Genomic DNA, 19,584 nt, shown 5'->3' with positions numbered 1-19,584 from the left:
GGTCTATATACAGGGGGCACCGGTGTCGAGGTAATATGTACATGTAGGTTGAGTTATTAAAGTGACTATGCATAGATAATAACAGAGAGTAGCAGCGTTCCAGAGAGGGAGGGGGGAAATGCAAATATTCTAGGTAGCCATTTGATTAGATGTTCAGGAGTCTTATGGCTTGGGGGTAGAAGCTATTTAAGAGCCTCTTGGACATAGACTTGGCATTCTGATACCGCTTGCCATGCAGTAGCAGAGAGAACAGTCTATGACTAGGGTGGCTGGAGTCTGACAATTTTTAGGGCCTTTCTCTGACACTGCCTGTTATAGAGGTCCTGGATGGCAGGAAGCTTGGCCCCAGTGATGTACTGGGCCATACAAACTACCCTCTGTAGTGCCATACGGTCGGAGGCCGAGCAGTTGCCATACCAGGCAGTGATGCAACCCGTCAGGATGCTCTCGATGGTGCAGCTGTAGAACGTTTTGAGGATCTGAGGACCCATGCCAAATCAGGTCAGTCTGAGAGGGGAATAGGTTGCCGTGCCCTCTCACGACTGTCTTGGTATGCTTGGACCATGTTAGTTTGTTGGTGATGTGGACACCAAGGAACTTCAAGCTCTCGACCGGCTCCCCTACAGCCCTGTCAATGAGAATGGGGGTGTGCTCGGTCCTCCTTTTCCTGTAGTCCACAACCATCTCCTTTGTCTTGACCACGTTGAGGGAGAGGTTGTTGTCCTTCCATCACACGGTCAGGTCTATAGGCTGTCTCGTCGTTGTTGGTGATCAGGCCTACCACTGTTGTGTCATCAGCAGACTTGAGGGTGAGGGTGAGGGTGAGGGTGTTGGAGTCGTGCCTGGCTGTGCAGTCATGAGTGTACAGGGAGTACAGGAGGGGACTGAGCACACACTCCTGAGGGGCCCCCATGTTGAGGATCAGCGTGGCCGATGTGTTGTTACCTACCCTTACCACCTGGGGGCGGCCCGTCAGGAAGTCCAGGATCCAGTTGCAGAGGGAGGTGTTTAGTCCCAGGGTCCTTAGCTTAGTGATGAGCTCTGAGGGCACTATGGTGTTGAACGCTGAGCTGTGGTCAATGAATGTCATTCTCATATAGGTGTTCCTTTTGTCCAGGCGTGAAAGGGCAGTGTGGTGTGCAATAGAGATTGCATCATCTGTGGATCTGTTTTTGCGGTATGCAAAATGGAGTGGGTCTAGGTTTTCTGGGATAATGGTGTTGATGTGAGCCATGACCAGCCTTTCAAAGCATTTCATGGCTACAGACGTGAGTGCTACGGGTTGGTAGTCATTTAGGTAGGTTACCTTAGTGTTCTTGGGCACAGGGACTATGGTATTACAGACTCAGACAGGGAGAGGTTGAAAATGTCAGTTAAGACACTTGCCAGTTCGTCAGCACATGCTTGGAGTACACGTCCTGGTAATCCGTCTGTAAATGCGGCCTTGTAAATTTTGACCTGTTGAAGGTCTTACTCACATCAGCTACGGAGAGTGTGATCACACAGTCTTCCAGAACAGCTGATGCTCTCATTTATATTTCAGTGTTACGAGCATTGAAATTATTTAGCTCGTCTGGTAGGCTCGGGTCACTGGGCAGCTCTTGGCTGTGCTTCCCTTTGTAGTCTGTAATAGTTTGCAAGCCCTGCCACATTTGACAAGCATTGGAGCCGGTGTAGTACGATTCGATCTTAGTCCTTTATTGATGCTTTGCCTGTTTGATGGTTCGTCGGAGGGCATAGCGGGATTTCTCATAAGCTTCCGGGTTAGAGTCCCGCTCCTTGAAAGCTGCAGCTGTACCCTTTAGCTCAGTGCGAATGTTGCCTGTAATCCATGACTTCTGGTTGGGTATGTATGTACAGTCACTGTGGGGAAGACGTCCTTGATGCACTTATTGATAAAGCCAGTGACTGATGTGGTGTACTCCTCAATGCCATCGGAAGAATCCCGCAACATATTCCAGTCTGTGCTAGCAAAGCAGTCCTGTAGTTTAGCCTCTGCTTCAACTGACCAAGTCACTGGTGCTTCCTGCTTTATTTTTAGCTTGTAAGCAGGAATCAGGAGGAAAGAATTATGGTCAGATTTGCCAAATCAAGGACGAGGGAGAGCATTGTACGTGTCTCTGTGTGTGGAGTTAAGGTGGTCTAGAATGTTTTTCCCTCTGGTTGCACATTTAACATGCTGATAGAAATGAGGTAAAACTGATTTGAGTTTCCCTGCATTAAAGTCCCCGGCCACTAGGAGCGCCGCCCCTGGGTGAGCATTTTCCTGTTTGCTTATGGCGGTATACAGCTCATTGAGCACGGTTTTAGTGCCAGCATCGGTCTGTGGTGGTATGTAGACAGCTACGAAAAATACAGATGAAAACTCTCTAGGTAGATAGGCGAACAAAACCTCGAGACCTCATTCCCTGATCCTCACAAGACACCCTGAGCCTCGAAATCTCTGTTTCCTTATCCAGCTAATCACGGGGATCTGGGCCTGGTCTGGTGTCTGTAGTATATCCCTCCCGTCCGACTCATTGAAGAACTCTTCGTCCAGTTTGATGTGAGCAATCGCAGTTCTTATGTCCAGAAGCTATCTTAGGTCATAAGAGATGGTAGCAGCAACATTATGTACAAAACAAACTCACAAACAACGCAAAAAAACTAACAAAATAGCATGGTTGGCTAAGAGCCAATAAGACGGCAGCCCTCCCCTCCTGCGCCATCATGGGTTATGACAGCATTGGCCCGATTATGATGAAACGGTGAATGATGTGTCTTGCCATAGAGATCCATCATTAACAAAATTACACTTATTGGCCCAAGGCGGGAGCTATAGTAGTAAACTGAAATTTGTTAGTCACATGCCATATCTCAATTGGCCCAAGGAGGGGCGCTGCATCATTCGTGGGGAACGTCATATTTACTATTGCCCTGTTTGTATAAATAAAATTCACCCCTGTCCAGTTGGTGGCAGCAATACAAAATGAGTTGTGGTACGTCATAAAACCTAACAGAAGAAGAACAAACGCCATAACTTCTTTATAGAAATATTACCCTCTTGCTCGACTGATGAATACAGCCATAGCGAAACAGTGCAAAAGGGCAGTCATCTCATGAGATTTTAAATGCCTAAATGTTCTGGAAAGTGTCAGGTTCTCTCTCTCTCTCTCGCAAGGTGTCAAGTAAAATAAAGGCACGTGAAAGACAGATCATAAGGAAAATATATTTTTGTCTCAGACCACAAAATCTCTATTTGGCCTCAATGCAAAGCACTATGTCTGGAGAAAACCAGGCACAGCTCATCACCCATTTAACACCATCCCTACTGTGAAGCATGGTGGTGGCAGCAACATGTTATGGGGATACTTTTCAGCAGCAGGGACTGTGAGACTGGTAAGGATAGAAGGAACACTGAAGGGAGACAAATACAGGTAAATCTTTGATGAGATCCTGCTTCTGAGTGCAAACAACCTTAGACTAGGGGCGAAGATCTACGTTCCAACAGGACAATGACCCCAAGCATAAATCCAAAACAACGTTGGAATGGCTTCAGAACAAGAATGTGAAAGTCCTCGAATGGCACTGCCAAAGCCCAGACTTGAATCCCATTGAAAAACAGTTTAGAATGTCTTGAAGATTGCTGTTCACCGCCACTCATGATCTAACTTAACAGAGCTTGAGAAAATCTGCAAAAAAGAATGGGAGAAAATCCCCAAATCCAGATGTGCAAAGCTGATACAGACTTACTCAAGACGACTCATAGCTGCAATGGCCGACAAAGGTGCTTCTATAAAGTATTGACTCAGGGGTGAGAATACTTATGTAAATGAGACACAGCATTTCATTTTCAATACATTTGCAAAAACATACTTTTTAAAATTAAGGCTGTAACAGAACAAAATGTGGAGGGGTAAAAATACTTTCTAAAGGCACTGTATATACAATTGAAGTCGGAAGTTTACATACACTTAGGTTGGAGTCATTAAAACTCGTTTTTCAACCACTCCACAAATTTCTTGTAACAAACTATAGTTTTGGCAAGTCGGTTAGGACATTTACTTTGTGCATGACACAAGTCATTTTTCCAACAATTGTTTACAGACAGATTATTTCACTGTATCTGTCACGACTTCTACCGAAGTCGATGCCCCTCCTTGTTCAGGTGGTGCTCGGCGGTCGACGTCACCGGTCTTCTAGCCATCATTGATCAGTTTTTCATTTTCCATTGGTTTTGTCTTGTCTTCCTACACACCTGGTTCCAATCTGGAACGAACTACAAAAATCTCTGAAACTGGAAACACTTATCTCCCTCACTAGCTTTAAGCACCAGCTGTCAGATCAGCTCACAGATTACTGCACCTGTACATAGCCCATCTATAATTTAGCCCAAACAACTACCGCTTCCCCTACTGTATTTATTTATTTATTTATTTATTTTGCTCCTTTGCACCCCATTATTTCTATTTCTACTTTGCACTCTCTTCCACTACAAATCTGCCATTCCAGTGTTTTACTTGCTATATTGTATTTACTTTGCCACCATGGCCTTTTTTGCCTTTACCTCCCTTATCTCAACTCATTTGCTCACTTTGTATATGGACTTATTTTTCTACTGTATTATTGACTGTATGTTTGTTTTACTCCATGTTTAACTCTGTGTTGTTGTATGTGTGGAACTGCTTTGCTTTATCTTGGCCAGGTCGCAATTGTAAATGAGAACTTGTTCTCAACTTGCCTACCTAGTTAAATAAAGGTGAAAAAAAGAAATAATAGAAATCCCATTCATTACATATTGTGTATTTACCCTCTGTTTTCCCTCATGTCTTTGTCGGTGATTGTTTGTGAGTTATGTACGCGTGTATTTTGTATTGGTGTGCGACGGGTTATTTTTACCCATGTTATTTGTGTACTTTGGTTTTGGAGTTTGTTTTCTTGTTAATTAAAATACTCCAGTTTAACCAAGTTGGTTTCTCCTGCGCCTGACTTCCCTGCCACCTACAAACACGACTATGACAGTATCACAATTCCAGTGGGTCAGAAGTTTACATACACTAAATTGACTGTGCCTTTAAACAACTTGGATAATTCCAGAAATTATGTCATGGCTTTAGAAGCTTCTGATAGGCTAATTCACATCATTTGAGTCAATTGTAGGTGTACCTGTGGACGTATTTCAAGGCCTACCTTCAAACTCAGTGCCTCTTTGCTTGACATCGTGAAATCAGCCAAGACCCCAGAAATAAAGTGTAGGCCTCCAAGTCTGGTTCATTCTTGGGAGCAATTTCCAAATGCTTGAAAGTACCACGTTCATCTATACAAACAAGAGTACGCCAGTATAAACACCATGGGACACACAGCCATCATACCGCTCAGGGAGGAGACGCGTTCTGTCTCCTAGAGATTAACGTACTTTGGTGCGAAAAGTGCAAATCAATCCCAGAACAACAGCAAAGGACCTTGTGAAGATGCTGGAGGAAACAGGTACAACAGTATCTATATCCACACTAAAACGAGTCCTATATCGACATAACCTGAAAGGCCGCTCAGCAAGGAAGAAGCCACTGCTCCATAACCGCCATAAAAAAAGCCAGACTACGGTTTGCAACTGCACATGGGGGCAAAGATCGTACATTTTGGAGAATTGTCCTCTGGTCTGATGAAACAAAAATAGAACTGTTTGGCCATAATGACCATCGTTATGCTTGGAGGAAAAAGGGGGAGGCTTGCAAGCCGAAGAACACCATCCCAACAGTGAAACACGGGAGTGGCAGCATCATGTTTTGGGGGTGCTTTGCTGCAGGAGGGACTGGTGCACTTCACAAAATAGATGGCATCATGAGGACGGAAAATTATGTGGATATATTGAAGCAGCATCTCAAGACATCAGTCAGGAAGTTAAAGCTTGGTCGCAAAGGGTATTCTAAATGGACAACAACCCCAAGCATACTTCCAAAGTTGTGGCAAAATGGCTTAAGGACAACAAAGTCAAGGTACTGGAGTGGCCATCACAAAGACCTGACCTTAATCCTGTAGAAAATTTGTGGGCAGAACTGAATAAGCATGTGCGAGCAAGGAGGCCTGCAAACCTGACTCAGTTACACCAGCTCTGTCAGGAGGAATGGGCCAAAAGTCACCCAACTTATTGTGGGAAGCTTGTGGAAGGCTACCCGAAACGTTTGACCAAAGTTAAACAATTTAAAGGCAATGCTACAAAATACTAATTGAGTGTATGTCAACTTCTGACCCACTGGGAATGTGATGAAATAAATAAAAGCTGAAATAAATCATTCTCTCTACTATTACACATTCTTAAAATAAAGTGGTGATCCTAACTGACCTAAGACAGGGAATTTTTACTAGGATTAAATGTTGGGAATTGTGAAAAACTGAGTTTAAATGTATTTGGCTTAGGTGTATGTAAACTTCCGACTTCAACTGTAAATACACACTAGATGACCAAAAGTATGTGGGTACCTGCTCGTCAAACATCTCATTCCAAAATCATGGGCATTAATATGGAGTTGGTCCCCCCTTTACTGCTATAACAGCCTCCACTCTTCTGGGAAGGCTTGCTTCCATTCAGCCACAAGAACATCATTGAGGTCAGGAACTGATGTTGGGCGACTATCCCTGACTCGTAGTCGTTATTCCAATTCACAACAAAGGTGTTTGATGGGGTCGAGGTCAGGGCTCTGTGCAGGCCAGTCAAGTTCTTCCACACGTATCTCAACAAACCATTTCTGTATGGACCTCACTTTGTGCATGGGGGCATTGTCATGCTGAAACAGGAAAGCCTTCCCCAAACTGTTGCCATAAAGTTGGAAGCACAGAATCATCTAGAATGTCATTGTATGCTGTAGCGTTAAGATTTCCCTTCACTGGAACTAAGGGGTATAGCCCGCACCATGAAAAAGAGCACCAGACCAATACTCCTCCTCCACCAAACTTTACAGTTGGCACTATGCATCCGGGCAGGTAGCCAAGTCCACACATTTGTAGGGGTATCGACATATTTTGTATATATATATATATTGTGTGTACTTATACAGTAGTAACTCTAAAGTAGTTTCTACAGTGCGTTACAACTGCATTGTAATAATATTGAAAATGTTTATATATATTTAGTCGACTTTGTGCTACTTTGCTGTGCATGTTGGTAGTTTATTGAATATGTTGTGCCATCTGGGGGCCTTTAATGATACTTTGTTTCAACTATTTAGTACGACCCAAGTGAGAATATGGTTGCATTCCCCTGCTCAGACGTTGCATGCGTCAACCGATGGTTGCGTGCAATGTCAACGACTGTGTCGTTGGGCACCAGATTTCTATAACATACAAGCTATGATCCCTTCTTGATGTCACTTGTTAGATCCACTTCAATCAGTGTAGATGAAGAGGAGACAGGTTAAAGTAGGATTGTTAAGCCTTGAGACATGGATTGTGTATCTATGCTCTTCGTGGGGTGAATGGACAAGACAAAAGATTTAAGTGCCTTTGAACTGGGTATGGGAGTATGTGCCAGGCACACCGGTTTGAGTGTCAAAAACTGTAACAATGCTGGGTTGTAACGTTGTAAAGTCCAAAAGAGGGGGGATGCAACTTAGTATTAGGAAGGTGTCCTTAATGTTTTGTACACTCAGTGTATAATTTGGTTAGCTGATATGTCAGCAACACCTGGGCAGAGGAACAGGCCCTATGTCTGCCAGATATACCCTGCCACCTCCCAAAATAGTGGCAGGGTATATGAGATTAAAAACAGATGAGACAGATGAGATTAAAAACAAACAGCCCTTCCAAACATCCTTTTAAAACCTGCTTTCCTATTGCACACGCAATTGCCACTGGGTGTGTTGTCATGGTAATTCAAAGTGCTTACCCGCTTATTTACCAGTAGATGTGGCAAACAATTTCGACCTCAAAATGTGGTGTAATAACGTTACGTAATCAACTTCCAAGGTTGAAATGTATTTGTTGAACTCTGTGAAACATATTCAGCATTTTGATTGTAGCAATCATTTCACAGCACAAAAGGATATTTTGTCCCACAGTCCCAGTTTTGTCCTGTATAGTCACCTACAGTACATACCCAAGATATACAGATGTAGGATCTTAATTTGATCACTTCTGTTGCTGAGAAATGCAAACTTAGTGTATTCAAGGTTTAAAAAGGCTTCTAAAATGTTTCATTTCCACTTTAAAAATGTCAGAATTGATTTGCCCTTACGAGAAATATATCAACCCCTACAAAAAAAGTCCATTCATTATAATCCACATTTCCTGGAGGATTATTTTCATGCTGTAGCAAGCTGGCTCAAATTAAGATCCTACAGTGCCTTGCAAAAGTATTCATCCCCCTTGGCGTTTTTCCTGTTTTGTTGCATTACAACCTGTAATTTAAATTGATTTTTATTTGGGTTTCATATAATGAACATACACAAAATAGTCAAAATTGGTGAATTGAAAAAAATATAAATAAAAAACTGAAGTGGTGCGTGTATATGTATTCACCCCCTTTGCTATGAAGTCCCTAAATAAGATCTGATGCAACCTTCAGAAGTCACATAATTAGTTAAATAAAGTCCACCTGTGTGCAATCTAAGTGTCACATGATCTCAGTATATATATATACACACACACACACACACACACACACACACACACACACACACACACACACACACACACACACACACCTTTTCTGAAAGGCCCCAGAGTCTGCAACACCACTAAGCAAGGGACACCACCAAGCAAGCGGCACCATGAAGACCAAGGAGCTCTCCAAATAGGTCAGGGACAAAGTTGTGGAGAAGTACAGATCAGGGTTGGGGTATAAAAAAATATCAGAAACTTTGAACATCCCACAAAGCACCGTTAAATCCATTATTTAAAAAATGGAAAGAATATGGCAGCACAAACCTGCCAAGAGAGGGCCGCCCACCAAAACTCACAGACCATGCAATTAGGGCATTAATCAGAGAGGCAACAAAGAGACCAAAGATAACCGTGAAGGAGCTGCAAAGCTCCACAGCGGAGATTGGAGTATCTGTCCATAGGACCACTTTAAGACGTACACTCCACAGTGCTGGGCTTTACAGAAGAGTGGCCAGAAAAAAGCCATTGCTTCAAGAAAAAATGCTGTTCGCCAAAAGGCATGTGGGAGACTCCCCAAACATATGGAAGAAGGTACTCTGGTCAGATGAGATTAAAATTAGCTTTTTGGCCATCAAGGAAAATGCTGTGTCTGGCGCAAACCCAACACCTCCCATCACCCCAAGAACATCATCCACACAGTGAAGCATGGTAGTGGCAGCATCATGCTGTGGGGATGTTTTTCATCATCAGGGACTGGAAAACTGGTCAGAATTGAAGGAATGATGGATGGCGCTAAATACTGGGAAATTCTTGAGGGAAACCTGTTTCAGTCTTCCAGAGATTTGAGACTGGGACGGAGGTTCACCTTCCAGCAGGACAATGACCGTAAGCATACTGCTCAAGCAACACCCAAGTGGTTTAAGGGGAAACATTTAAATGTCTTGGAATGGCCTAGTCAAAGCCAGACCTCAATCCAATTGAGAATCTGTAGTATGACTTAAAGATTGCTGTACACCAGCAGAACCCATCCAACTTGAAGGAGCTGGAGCAGTTTTGCCTTGAATAATGGGCAAAAATCCCAGTGGCTAGATGTGCCAAGCTTATAGAGACATATCCCAAGAGACTTGCAGCTGTAATTGCTGCAAAAGGTGGCTCTACAAAGTATTGACTTTGGGGGGGTGAATAGTTATGCACGCTCAAGTTCAGTTTTTTTGTGTTATTTCTTGTTTCACAATAAAAAAAATATTTAGCATCTTCAAAGTGGTAGGCATGTTGTGTACATCAAATGATACAACCCCCCCCCCCAAAAAAAAATAATATCAATTTTAACTCCAGGTTGTGAGGCAACAAAATAGGAAAAATGCCAAGGGGGGTGAATACTTTCGCAAGGCACTGTACATCTGTATGTATTGTCGTCCTTTGGTTTGAGGTTATTTTTCAGATTGGGTTAATACTGCAGCTCAGTCGTACTCAAAAATTAATAATATATCATTTCCAGCCATTCACAATTTTGACCTTTTTTTGCTCAGATAGATGGACACCCTTCCACACATTAATGTGGAATTGCCATGTTCACGGAATATAAAAGTCATTTCAGAGCAGACCGAATGGAGATGCACATTATTGCATTTCCCTGCAGGTACGTTAGAGCTCATTTAGATGCCAAAGGGCATGCCAAGTCGTGATTACGCTTTGAACAGTTATTATTTATTTTATAAGAGTTAAATACCAGCGTAGCCTGTTGGCTAATCCGATAGCAGTGTACCACCACCACACCCTCAGATTGTTTTGTCTCAAACAGTGTTGTCAATCAAGTAACTGATCACGAGGAACTGTGTTAGTTGAGGGTATTATCTTTTTGTATTTACATTGAAATTATTTTGATAGTGTAGGATTTTACTATTTGATAATAATCTGATTGTTAATTGGTGTACAATTTTGTTTATGACTGCAATAATCCAATACTACTAGCCTAAAGAAATATTAATCTGTTCAAAATGCTTTCATCTTGATTATCACGACTCAGGATATGACCCAGATGCAGACACAGGAGGCGGATGGTTCGGTTCTCTGAATAATTATAACAAAGGGGCAGGCGAAAGGGCAGGTCGAGGGCAGGCAGAGGTTCGTAATCGGAGTCAAAAAGGGACATAACGGCAGGCAGACTCAGGCCAGTCAGAAAGGTCGGGAACCGGGAAGACTAGAAAACAAGAACTAGAGCAACGGAAAACACGCTGGTAAGACCTGACAAAACAAGACGAACTGGCAGACAGACAGACAACACAGGTATAAATATACAGGGGATAATAGGAGACACCTGGTGGGGTGTGGAGACAAAGCACAAGACCGGTGAAACAGATCAGGGTGTGAAACAGGATGTGACAGTACACCCCCCCCCAGAGGCACCACCTGGTATCCTACCCGGGCCAATACCTGGTTGATCGGGGTGCCGGAGCTCAGCGATGAGGGCTGGGTCCAGGATGTTCCTAGCGTGGACCCAGTACTTCTCCTCCGGGCCATAACCCTCCCAGTCAACCAGGTACTGGAATACATTTTTTACATTTTTAGTCATTTAGCAGACGCTCTTATCCAGAGCGACTTACAGTAGTGAATGCATACATTTAATTTCATAGATTTTTTTTTCCTGTGCTGGCCCCCCGTGGGAATCGAACCCACAACCCTGGTGTTGCAAACACCATGCTCTACCAACTGAGCTACAGGGAAGGCAGGGAATACCCTGCCCAGATTTCGAACACTCAGGAGGCGACTCGCAGTACGCCAGATGGCTGTCTTATTAGATTCCTGCCAACAAATAATTTTTTCCCAGACAACCATGTGACCTTCAGAAACTGTAGTACCAAACAGTAAAAACCTAACTGTGTATTTCCAATTCAGACTGATGCTTTATTCAGTATGTTTTGCACATCCAGCAGTAAGTACCAGTGATGTGTTCACACCGTGGCAGGGGAAAAGGATCCATGCAGGAGGGTTATTGATCTATGACTAAATCTCTTTATTTATTTATTTCTTTCTCTCTCTCTGTGAGATTGTATTGTGTGTGTTTGTGTGTATCTGTCTGTTTGTTTGTCTGCTAAATTAGGTTTTAATAGGTCTCCTCTCCTGTCTCACATCAGGAAGTAAACAACAGAATGTAAACAAGAGGAAGGGTGCATTTGCTGTTTATAATTCAATTACATTATTAAGCAACTGTGTAGAAACTTTTAGAGCATATACATGTATCTACGCGTTCACAGTATAGCAGTAGCAAAATTGTCACAGTATAGCAACATGGTATACCTGTAAGCACATCTTGCTCATGGCTGTATCCTTTCTTAGATGTTCTGAAGTTAAGCTACATACTAGCAGTAAGCAGCAAGCGGCAGCAGGATGTTTGAGCAGAACCAGTCAGTTTAAATAGACCGCCAAATAAGGTAGGCGTGATTGTTACTAGCATCTAATTGTGCAATCTAAGCTGATGCTCAGCTGAGGCGGGCACTCGGGTTCCCTTTCTGAACTGGTTTAGCTTTATATATGTGTTGGAATATTTAAATTAACAAAACTATGACGAGGTGCAGTAACTACTGTGAAAACACAATTGGGAGATTTCAGCATAAAAGCTGAAATGTCCCTCTATACCTCTCTCTCTTCCTCTATCTCTCTCTCTCTCTCTCTCGCTCTCCCCCTCCATCCCACCCTCTCTCGCTCTCCCTAAAAGGTCCCTGTAGGGATTATATCTGCAGGTTCCTTTAGAAGCGGTGGCCTCTCTCTGCCTCCATTATCTTGTCATTTGAGGAGGATTATGTTCTGGAGCACACGCGGTCCAGACTGGGGCTAAAGAACTGTGACAGCTTACAATAATTGCTAAGCTAATTAGTGGGAACGAGCTCAGCATCACCCATATCCCTGTTCTCCCTGATCAGGCCTGAACTGATGAATATGGTTTGATTAATGCATGCAGTGGAGGGGTGGTTATTTTTGGCACCTTCTTTTTCACTGAAACAAGTTCAAAGCCATCGTAATGGCTGATATGACACTTCTGTCTGATTAGAATACACTGAGTTCGTTTGAATGGAGTAATTCTGATGGGGAAAACACCTGGGGCATAGAATTCTAATGGGGGGAAATAACTAATGGAAGGATTGTGTAGGGAAATGAGTCAGATCAAATCAAATTGTATTTGTCATAGCAGATGTTAATGCGAGTGTAGCGAAATGCTTGTGCTTCTAGTTCCCGACAGTGCAGTAATATCTAACAAGTAATCTAACAGTTCCCCAACAACTACGTAATACACACAAATCTTAAAAGGGGTGAATGAGAATATGTACATATAAATATATGGATGAGCGATGGCCGAGCGGCATAGGAAAGGTGCAATAGATGGTATAAAATACAGTATATACAGATGAAGTCGGAAGATTACATAAACTTAGGTTGGAGTCATTAAAACTCATTTTTCAACCACTCCACAAATTTCTTGTAACAAACTATAGTTTTGGCAAGTCGGTTAGGACATTTACTTTGTGCATGACACAAGTAATTTTTCCAACAATTGTTTACAGACAGATTATTTCACTGTATCACAATTCCAGTGGATCAGAAGTTTACATACACTAAGTTGACTGTGCCTTTAAACAACTTGAAAATTCCAGAAAATGATGAAATGGCTTTAGAAGCTTCTGATAGGCTAATTGACATAATTTGAGTCAATTGGAGGTGTACCTGTATTTCAAGGCCTACCTTCAAACTCAGTGCCTCTTTGCTTGACATAATGAGAAAATCAAAAGAAATCAGCCAAGACCCCAGAAAAAATGTGTAGACCTCCACAAGTCTGGTTCATCCTTGGGAGCAATTTCCAAACGCCTGAAGGTACCATGTTCATCTGTACAAACAATAGTACGCAAGTATAAACACCATGGGACCACGCAGCCATCAGACTGCTCAGGAAGGAGACGAGTTCTGTCATCTAGAGATGAATGTACTTTAGTTCGAAAAGTGTGAATCAATCCCAGAACAACAGCAAAGGACCTTGTGAAGATGCTGGAGGAAACAGGTACAAACGAGTCTTATAACGACATTACCTGAAAGGCCGCTCAGCAAGGAAGAAGCCACTGCTACGGTTTGCAACTGCACATGGGGACAAAGATCGTACTTTTTGGAGAAATGTCCTCTGGTCTGATGAAACAAAAATAGAACTGTTTGGCCATAATGACCATTGTTATGTTTGGAGGAAAAAGGGGGAGGCTTGCAAGCCGAAGAACACCATCTCAACCGTGAAGCACGGGGGTGGCAGCATCATGTTGTGGGGGTGCTTTGCTGCAGGAGGGACTCGTGCACTTCACAAAATAGATGGCATCATGAGGCAGGAAAATTATGTGGATATATTGAAGCAGCATCTCAAGACATCAGTCAGGAAGTTAAAGCTTGGTCGCAAATGGGTATTCTAAATGGACAACGACTTCCAAAGTTGTGGCAAAATGGCTTAAGGACAACAAAGTCAAGGTATTGGAGTGGCCATCACAAAGACCTGACCTTAATCCTATAGAAAATTTGTGGGCAGAACTGAATAAGCATGTGTGAGCAAGGAGGCTTGCAAACCTGACTCAGTTACACCAGCTCTGTCAGGATGAATGGGCCAAAGTTCACCAAACTTATTGTGGGAAGCTTGTGGAAGGCTACCTGAAACATTTGACCAAAGTTAAACAATTTAAAGACAATGCTACCAAATACTAATTGAGTGTATGTCAACTTCTGACCCACTAGGAATGTGATGAAAGAAATAAAAGCTGAAATAAATCCTTCTCTCTACTATTAGTCTGACATTTAACATTCTCAAAATAAAGTGGTGATCCTAACTGACCTAAGACAGGGAATTTTTACTAGGATTAAATGTTGGGAATTGTGAAAAACCGAGTTTAAATGTATTTGGCTAAGGTGTATGTAAACTTCCGACTTCAACTGTACATATGATGTGAGTAATGTAAGTTATGTAAACATTATTAAAGTGCCATTATTTAAAGTGGCATTGTTTAAAGTGACTAGTGATCCATTTGTTAAAGTGGCCAGTCATTGGGTCTCCATGTAGGCAGCAGCCTCTCTGAGTTAGTGATTGCTGTTTAGCAGTCTGATGGCCTTGAGATAGACGCTGTTCTTCAGTCTCTTGGTCCCAGCTTTGATGCACCTGTACTGACCTCGCCTTCTGGATGGTAGCGGTGTGAACAGGCAGTGGCTCGGATGGTTGATGTCTTTGATGATCTTTTTGGTCTTCCTATGACATCGGGCGACCAAATTGAAATGGTCCACCCACACAGACAGCGTGGGGAAGAAGGCGCAGCAGCGCCTCTTCAACCTCAGGAGGCTGAAGAAATTCGGCTTGTCACCAAAAACACTCGCAAACTTTTACAGATGCGCAACCGAGAGCATCCTGTCGGGCTGTATCACCGCCTGGTACGGCAACTGCTCCGCCCACAACCGTAAGGCTCTCCAGAGGGTAGTGAGGTCTTCACAACGCATCACCGGGGGCAAACTACCTGCCCTCCAGGACACCTACATCACCGATGTCACAGGAAGGCCAATAAGACCATCAAGGACAACAACCACCCGAGCCACTGCCTGTTCACCCCGTTATCATCCAGAAGGCGAGGTAGGACCGAGAGACTGAAAAACAGCTTCTATCTCAAGGCCATCAGACTGTTAAACAGCCATCACTAACATTTGATTTGATTTGTTGACTCCAAGACAGGGTGGCAGGTATCTTAGTGGTTAAGAGTGTTGGTCCAGTAACCAAAAGGTTGCCGGTTTGAATCCCTGAGCCGACTAGGTGAAAAACCTGCAGACGTGCCCTTTAGCAAGGCACTTAACCCTAATTGCTCCTGTAAGTTGCTCTGTATAAGAGCGTCTGCTAAAATGTAAATAGTTCTCACAGTTTTGTCAAGTTGGCTGGATGTCCTTTGGGTGGTGGACCATTCTTGATACACATGGGAAACTGTTGAGTGTGAAAAACCCATCAACGTTGCAGTTCTTGACACACTCAAATCGTTGCGCCTGCCACCTACTACTTTACCCCATTCAAAGGCACTTAAATATTTTGTCTTGGCCATTCACCCTCTGAATGGCACTCATACACAATCCATGTTTCATTTGTCTCAAGGCTTAAAATTCTTTATTTAACCTGTCTCCTCTTCATCTACACTGATTGAACTGGATTTAACAAATGACATCAATAAGGGATCATACAGTAGCTTTCACCTGGTCAGTCTATGTCATGGAAAGAGCAGGTGTTCCTAATGTTTTGAACACTCAGTGTATATCAATATCTCTCTACTTCTCTCTCCATCCCTGAATACTAAGTTTAGACTACATACATCTCTGCCTGCCACCTCATTTCCTGAGTGGCCTCTGGTTACCCCCTTAGTGCGGGCCTTAATGGCCTGCCATGCGCTGCAATGTGCCTGGCTTTCAAGCCCCAGGAGGAGAATGTTTGGCCCCCTGCGGCAGACACAGAGATGACCCTCATTAGTCCCAATGGCTGCATACTGGGGCTTCCGGAACTCACATCATCACTACTAACAAGACCACTCTCGGTCTGAGTGGCCTGCCTGGTCTCTATTGGCTCCAGCTTCCATTAGAGGAGGGTGCTGGCCTGAATTTCTAGTGATAAAGGTGGAATATGCAGGTTAATGTCCCTGGAGAGTTGGCATTTCTTTAATATTTTTTCCCAGGTAGGCTTGTGTTTGTGTTTTAGTGTGGGGGTGAAAATGTATATGTCACTGCACATCACAAAGGAATGATGTATTGTTTCTAGTCTAATAGCCGAGTTACTAAATAATAAATAGTACTACATAGCCTACAAATCTGGGGGTATGGGTCATTGCAGTACTTCCATCTTGTCTATAATATAAGAACTACGCATGTTCAAATGAGCAACAGCATGCTCCATTCAATTACTTTTCTTAACTCCCTGTGACTTTTGAAATCTGATTTAAACATCTTTTAAAACAAATATTGTTTCTTAGATCGATGCTAAAATGTTGAGCTGTTTTAAATTGGTCACGTGCGTCCACAGATCACGTTCCAGTCCTTGTCAGCTGACATCCATATCCAATTTCACCATTATGCACTGTCAATACAACCGTTAATGCAGTCAACGTTGTTTACCGCGGAACGTATGTGAGTTATAATATCTGGACTGCTAATTCATTAAATTACCAAGGTTTAGAAGAAATACAGTCTTGTGTAGCCTACCAGAAACGACACGAACACTTGCCGAAACTTTTCTGTACTCTTGCAACCACCAAATGTTAATTTCAAGCGCGAGAACAGAACTAAATGTCCCGAATATCAACGCTGAATATAATGTTTTTATTGCTCGAGGTTCACTTGAAGTGAATGTCGGTGCTTGTAAACATTTTCGCACGTTACACGTTGAGTTGAATATCAATACTTGTTTGTTCAGGGTTGTATTCATTACGCCGATTCTGTTGCAAAACGTTTTGTTTGTTGCAGTACGTTTTGCAACAGAAACCGTTGTGCAACGAAAACGAGAGTTTCTATTGGAGAAATTCATGTAGGTTTTGTTCCGTTTGGTTCTTAAACGGTTTCAATCATGAATACACTCCTGGTGAGGAGAGCGAATCTGGCAACTACCCAGAAATGTGTCAATTTACATGAATGATTACAAGTAATTTAGTTATATCAGAAATTCTAACAGTGATGCAGATTTAGTAAGTGTCAATCTGTAATTATTGAGCTATGTATTGTTTTATTATAGTTGTACATTTTTACATTTTAGTCAATTAGCAGACGCTCCAGAGCGACATACATTTTTTAAAAGGGAATTTATTAAGATAGCTAAGTGAGACATCCACATGTAAGTATATTTTACCTACAATAACGCAGTTCTGAGTTTAAGTGATGGACCTGTCAGACCCTGAGGAGCAGTTACTCCACTATGCCAAGACTGGAAGCCTCTCTCTCATCCAGTGTCTTCTGCAGCTACGGATTGAGCAAGATCTCAGACTCAACATCAATTGCAGAGGTACCCTTTAACTAAATGTAGTCTAATGTATCATCTTATGTTGAGAAGCCTGTTGCTGTTCTGGTAATCAGACTACTGTTAAATGACTGGTGTGATGGCCCAGGAAAGACCAAGACCAGTGCAGGTTGGACACCTTTACATCTGGCCTGCTACTTTGGACACAAAGATGTTGTGGAGGAGTTGCTCAAGGTGAGAATAATACAGATTATATTATGTATGTTTGACCTAGTGTATTTTCCTAAAATATATGTGTGAGCATCAGTATGTGTCTGTTTGTTAGGCTGGTGCTGATGTGAATTTGCAGAATAGCATGGGCGACACGCCTCTACACAAAGCTGCCTTAGCAGGAAGAAAGGTAAACTTTTCATGGGCTTTTTACAGAGATACACATGTGTACAAGATCATGTCTGTTCAGGTGTGCAGTGTGCACAGCTACTTAGTGGTGCATTTCTATGGAGAATGTAATCCTATTTTCTCTTACAGGAGGTAGTTCTGTTGCTGCTGCGATATGATGCCAGTTCCACTATCATCAACGGGAAAGCACAGATCCCTAAAGCTGTCACTGAGGATGATGAAATCAACACCATGCTGGAGGGTAGGTTGTGATTCTGGATTGTAATAGAGGAATGATTGATGGACTCTTCATCGCTGTACTAGATTGTGTTCAGTAAGTCAAACGTTTAGAATGTTCCTTTGCATAATGTTTTGCTACAGTGTGCCCTACTGAACACTATCCTGGTTCACAAACCCTGTTTAATGTTGTGCAGCTGCAGAGAGAAGAGCTGAGAGGAGACAGGAGGAGAAACTTCTGGAGGCGGCCAGAGAGGGAGACGTCTTCAGCCTGTCTGAGCTGGTCAGCATCTGATCATCTCTGACCCTCCACTGAACCTCTGGTTACCTCCCAAATGGTACCCTATCCCCTAAACAGAGAACTACGTTTAACCAGAGATCTATCGGGCCCATAGGACTCGGGTCAAAGGTAGTGCACTATATGGGAATAGGGTGCCATTTGGGGCAAAGCCTCTTAACCTCAGAATGGGGTAGTAGAAGCGTGGCTTTGGTCTTCTTGATGATTAAGCACCGTACACATGACTTGAGCTTTCATGTTATTGTCTTCAGCTTGCTTACTGACCTCGTAATTGAAGAGGTCAACCTAGTTCTTCCATTGAGGATCCAAGATTCTGCCACAAACCTGTTTGGTTCTATACACATCAAATCAAATTGTATTAGTCACATGCGCTGAATACAACAGTTGTAGACCTTACAGTGAAATGCTTACTTACAAGCCCCTCACCAACAATGCAGTTTAAAAAAAATGAATAAAAATAAGAAATAAAAGTAACAAATTGTTAAAGAGCAGCAGGAAAATAAAAATAGTGAGACTATATACAGGGGGTACGGGTACAGAACCAAAGTGTGGCACCGGCCAGTCGAGGTAATTGAGGTAATATGTACACGTAGGTAGAGTTATTAAAGTGGCTATGCATAGATAAGAGTAGCAGTGGTGTTAGAGGGGGGGGCAATGCATTTGATTAGATGTTCAGGAGTCTTATGGCTTGGGGGTAAAAGCTGTTTAGAAGCCTCTTGGACCTAGACTTGGCACTCCGGTACCTCTTGCCGTGCGGTAGCAGAGAGAACAGTCTATGACTAGGGTGGCTGGGGTCTTTGACAATTTTTAGGGTCTTCCTCTGACATCGCCTGGTATAGAGGTCCTGGATGGCAGGAAGCTTGGCCCCAGTGATGTACTGGGCCGTACGCGCTACCCTCTGGAGGCCGAGCAGTTGCCATACCAGGCAGTGATGCAACCAGTCAGGATGCTCTCGATGGTGCAGCTGTAGAACCTTTTGAGGATCTGAGGACCCATGTCGTTTGCACATTGATTGCTTACAGGCAGATTTGACTTACATGCATGCATGTTATGTGAATGTTAAGACACCATGTGCTTAATTCATTCACTTTAGATGTTTCTTTTT

At 42.9% G+C, this 19,584-nt stretch overlaps 1 protein-coding gene across 2 annotated transcripts in view; it reads left to right on the top strand.

The window, feature by feature from the left end:
• The first annotated feature begins 16,646 nt into the window (after nucleotides 1-16,646).
• LOC106599673 (oxysterol-binding protein-related protein 1) overlaps nucleotides 16,647-19,584 on the top strand; it is a 42,275-nt gene continuing 39,337 nt past the window's right edge. Inside the window, exons 1-6 of one of the 2 annotated variants that reach the window (XM_014190966.2) lie at nucleotides 16,647-16,743; nucleotides 17,473-17,611; nucleotides 17,715-17,800; nucleotides 17,892-17,966; nucleotides 18,095-18,206; nucleotides 18,379-18,464. In XM_014190966.2, the coding sequence (XP_014046441.1) occupies nucleotides 17,488-17,611; nucleotides 17,715-17,800; nucleotides 17,892-17,966; nucleotides 18,095-18,206; nucleotides 18,379-18,464 (483 nt within the window). In that variant the 5' untranslated portion in view covers nucleotides 16,647-16,743; nucleotides 17,473-17,487. Of the gene's footprint in view, nucleotides 17,612-17,714; nucleotides 17,801-17,891; nucleotides 17,967-18,094; nucleotides 18,207-18,378; nucleotides 18,465-19,584 lie in introns of both variants that reach the window. The other variant, XM_045714710.1, reaches the window with a different exon arrangement.

Source organism: Salmo salar, chromosome ssa03 (assembly GCF_905237065.1).
Source record: "Salmo salar chromosome ssa03, Ssal_v3.1, whole genome shotgun sequence".
NCBI lineage: Eukaryota > Metazoa > Chordata > Actinopteri > Salmoniformes > Salmonidae > Salmo > Salmo salar.
The sequence above is the reverse complement of the archived record's forward strand: the minus strand, read 5'-3'. Positions and strand labels throughout refer to the sequence as shown.